Source organism: Aureococcus anophagefferens (assembly GCF_000186865.1).
Source record: "Aureococcus anophagefferens unplaced genomic scaffold AURANscaffold_1143, whole genome shotgun sequence".
NCBI lineage: Eukaryota > Pelagophyceae > Pelagomonadales > Pelagomonadaceae > Aureococcus > Aureococcus anophagefferens.
Window position 1 is genome coordinate 1 of NW_008706269.1, and position 2,364 is coordinate 2,364.

General features: G+C 69.9%; 2 protein-coding genes across 2 annotated transcripts; one reads left to right on the forward strand and one right to left on the reverse strand.

The window, feature by feature from the left end:
* Positions 1–65: 65 nt before the first annotated feature.
* AURANDRAFT_69215 (hypothetical protein) lies at positions 66–680 on the reverse strand (the record flags this gene model as incomplete). Its single annotated transcript, XM_009044973.1, has 2 exons — positions 66–536; positions 639–680. Coding segments are annotated over 2 exons (513 nt in total), but the record flags the coding sequence as incomplete, so codon positions are not given.
* Positions 681–1,883: 1,203 nt separating this feature from the next.
* Positions 1,884–2,347, forward strand: AURANDRAFT_69216 (hypothetical protein; the record flags this gene model as incomplete). The annotated part of the gene is made up of 1 exon (XM_009044972.1): positions 1,884–2,347. A coding segment is annotated over one exon (464 nt), but the record flags the coding sequence as incomplete, so codon positions are not given.
* Between the last annotated feature and the right edge of the window lie 17 nt (positions 2,348–2,364).

Sequence of the window (2,364 nt, forward strand, 5' to 3'; positions counted from 1 at the left end):
TCGTCGTAGACGCGATCTCCTGCTCCCCAAATTCGCCACGCCGCCGTCCGCGCGCTCGCCGCGACGTTCTCGCCGGCGACGTTCAGCACGTGCTGGCGCGCGGTCATGACCAGTGCCTGGACGCCGAAGACGCCGAGCAGCGCCGTCGCCGCGGACGTCGGGCTCCACGCGGCGGCGGCGACGGCCGCGGCGTCGCCCGCGCGCCACGAGCCCGCGCAGCCGTCGACGATCTTGCCGATGGCGAAGGGCAGGAACAGCGACAGGCCCGAGCTCGCGGACTGGAGGCCGAGGCCCGCGGCGAGGCGCCGCCGCTCGGGCTCCGCGAGCGCGAGGAGCCGCTCGACGGTCGCGGGCGCCGCGCGCGCGTCGCCGTCGTCGTCGTCGAGGAGCGCCGTCGCCGTCTCCTCGAGCGCGGCCTTCGGCGCTTTCGTCGTTGCGTGGCTGCTGGCTGTGGGCGCCGTGCTGTAGGCCTGCCGCCGCGGCTGGAGCGTGCTCCAGGCGCCGACGGAGGCGCGCGTGAGCGCCGTGCTGTAGGCCTGCCGCCGCGGCTGGAGCGTGCTGGTCGGCTGGAGTGTGCCGACAGAGGCGCGCGTGACGATCGCGCGCCGCGATACGTGTGCAAGCGGACGCGCACGAACATTTGCAGCGACGACGCGCCTCAGGGCTGCTGTGCCGGACATCATTGCGCTACTTCAGCTCTCGCACGTGGGCACCATGCTTCCTCGTCAACATCCTTTACCCTGCCCACCCGGTCAAACTTGACTTTGGGTGAGGCCCTCGAGCGGCTCGGAGAGCGGCCGCCGCGACAGCGCGTGCGCGGCGCCCCCGGGGAGTGGGGCCGCGCGCTCCCGCATGTGCCTCGGGACCGTGCGTGGCCAGACCACTGCGAAGACGCCGCGCGCGAAACGGTCCGGGCGTCGTCGAAAACGCAACGGCCTCGTCGGAGCGTTCTCTCGAGACGGCTGGCGCGTGTTGGACGTGTTCCGGACCTAGCTGTCCGGGTTTCTCCGGAGGGAGTGCGGAGAGGGTTGCTACGAAGAACATGTCTCGCGAAACCCGGACAGCTCCACCGTCGGACCACCCTACGGCCTCGATTCCTCGATTCTCATCGATTGGCGGCGGTCAAAACGAGCCAGTGTGCGGCGCCGCGACGCCCCTGGACGTCCAGAGCGGTTCCGATACCCTCTCACGACCGATCACCGGGGCTCCGCTGGCCCGCGCGTCAGGTGAACGCGGCACTCGACAGCAACAGCTTGGGCGCCTCCTGCCAGCGCCTCGAAAACGACACCAACACGGTCTACAGCGACGACGCGCCCACGAACGCGAACTGGCGCTGGCGTTGCGTCGAGACATCTTGTCTCGACTCCAGAAGACGCTCGGCCGTCGAAACGGTGCTCTGCGCGCCTGTTTTCCTGCCGTTGGTGCCTCGCCAGTACACCCTAGCCGTACTAAACCAGTACAAACGCGTCGTATACGGCCGTATATACTCGCTTCGGCGCCCCGCGCGACCGCCTGGGGCCCGGGTGGACTCCCTGGGCTAGCGTGGACGTGCGTGGCACCCGCCGCCGTCGGGTGGACACGCGTACGTGGCGCTCGCGCACGCCGGAAATCTCCAAAAACCGATATTTTCGGCCATAACTTGTGCCAATCGATGACCTAGCATGATCGGCTGCGGTTCCGGAGCCCCAGATAAACGTCCATCACGATGAGACAAGCAGGGGGTCCGCGGTCGAGGTGCCCAAAATCGTCGATTTTCCAGTGGCGTGGGCAGGGTAAATCCTCGAGGTCTTCAGATTTGCCACAGCACCAGGCATGGAGCTTAGGCCAGCGCTCCTCTAGCCACAAGCGCTCCTCTAGCCACAAGCAAGAGCATGATCATCAGGATGGCAGCGCTCCTCGCGCTCCTCGTCGCGTCCTGCGCTGCCAGAAATACCACCCTTTCACGCCACGGCGGCCGGCGCCTCCACGGCCCGGCGGAGGCGCTGCGGAGCTTCCACGCGCAGGACGTCGCGTCCTGGGTGCGGGACCGCGCCGCCTCGAGCGCCGAGGCCATGGAGAAGTTCGCGCTCGAGGTCGCGCTCGCCAAGGCGAAGGCCGCGCCCTGCGGCGACGCCGTCGCGGCGGGCGCCTGCGTGCACCAGAACAACGGCGTGCCCTGCGCGCCGCTCCTTCCGAGCTGCGCGCGCCCCTGCGCGGCCTTGAGCGTCAAACTCTACGGCGCGGCGGGCGCGACGCAGCGCGAGGGCGTGCTCATGCACCTCTGGGGGTCGTCCGAGGCGCCCAGGGGCGGCGCGGGCCGCCACGCGCCCAAGGGCCCAGCGCGGACGGCGCAGCTCGAGGGCGGCGCGTTCCACGACCGCCAGG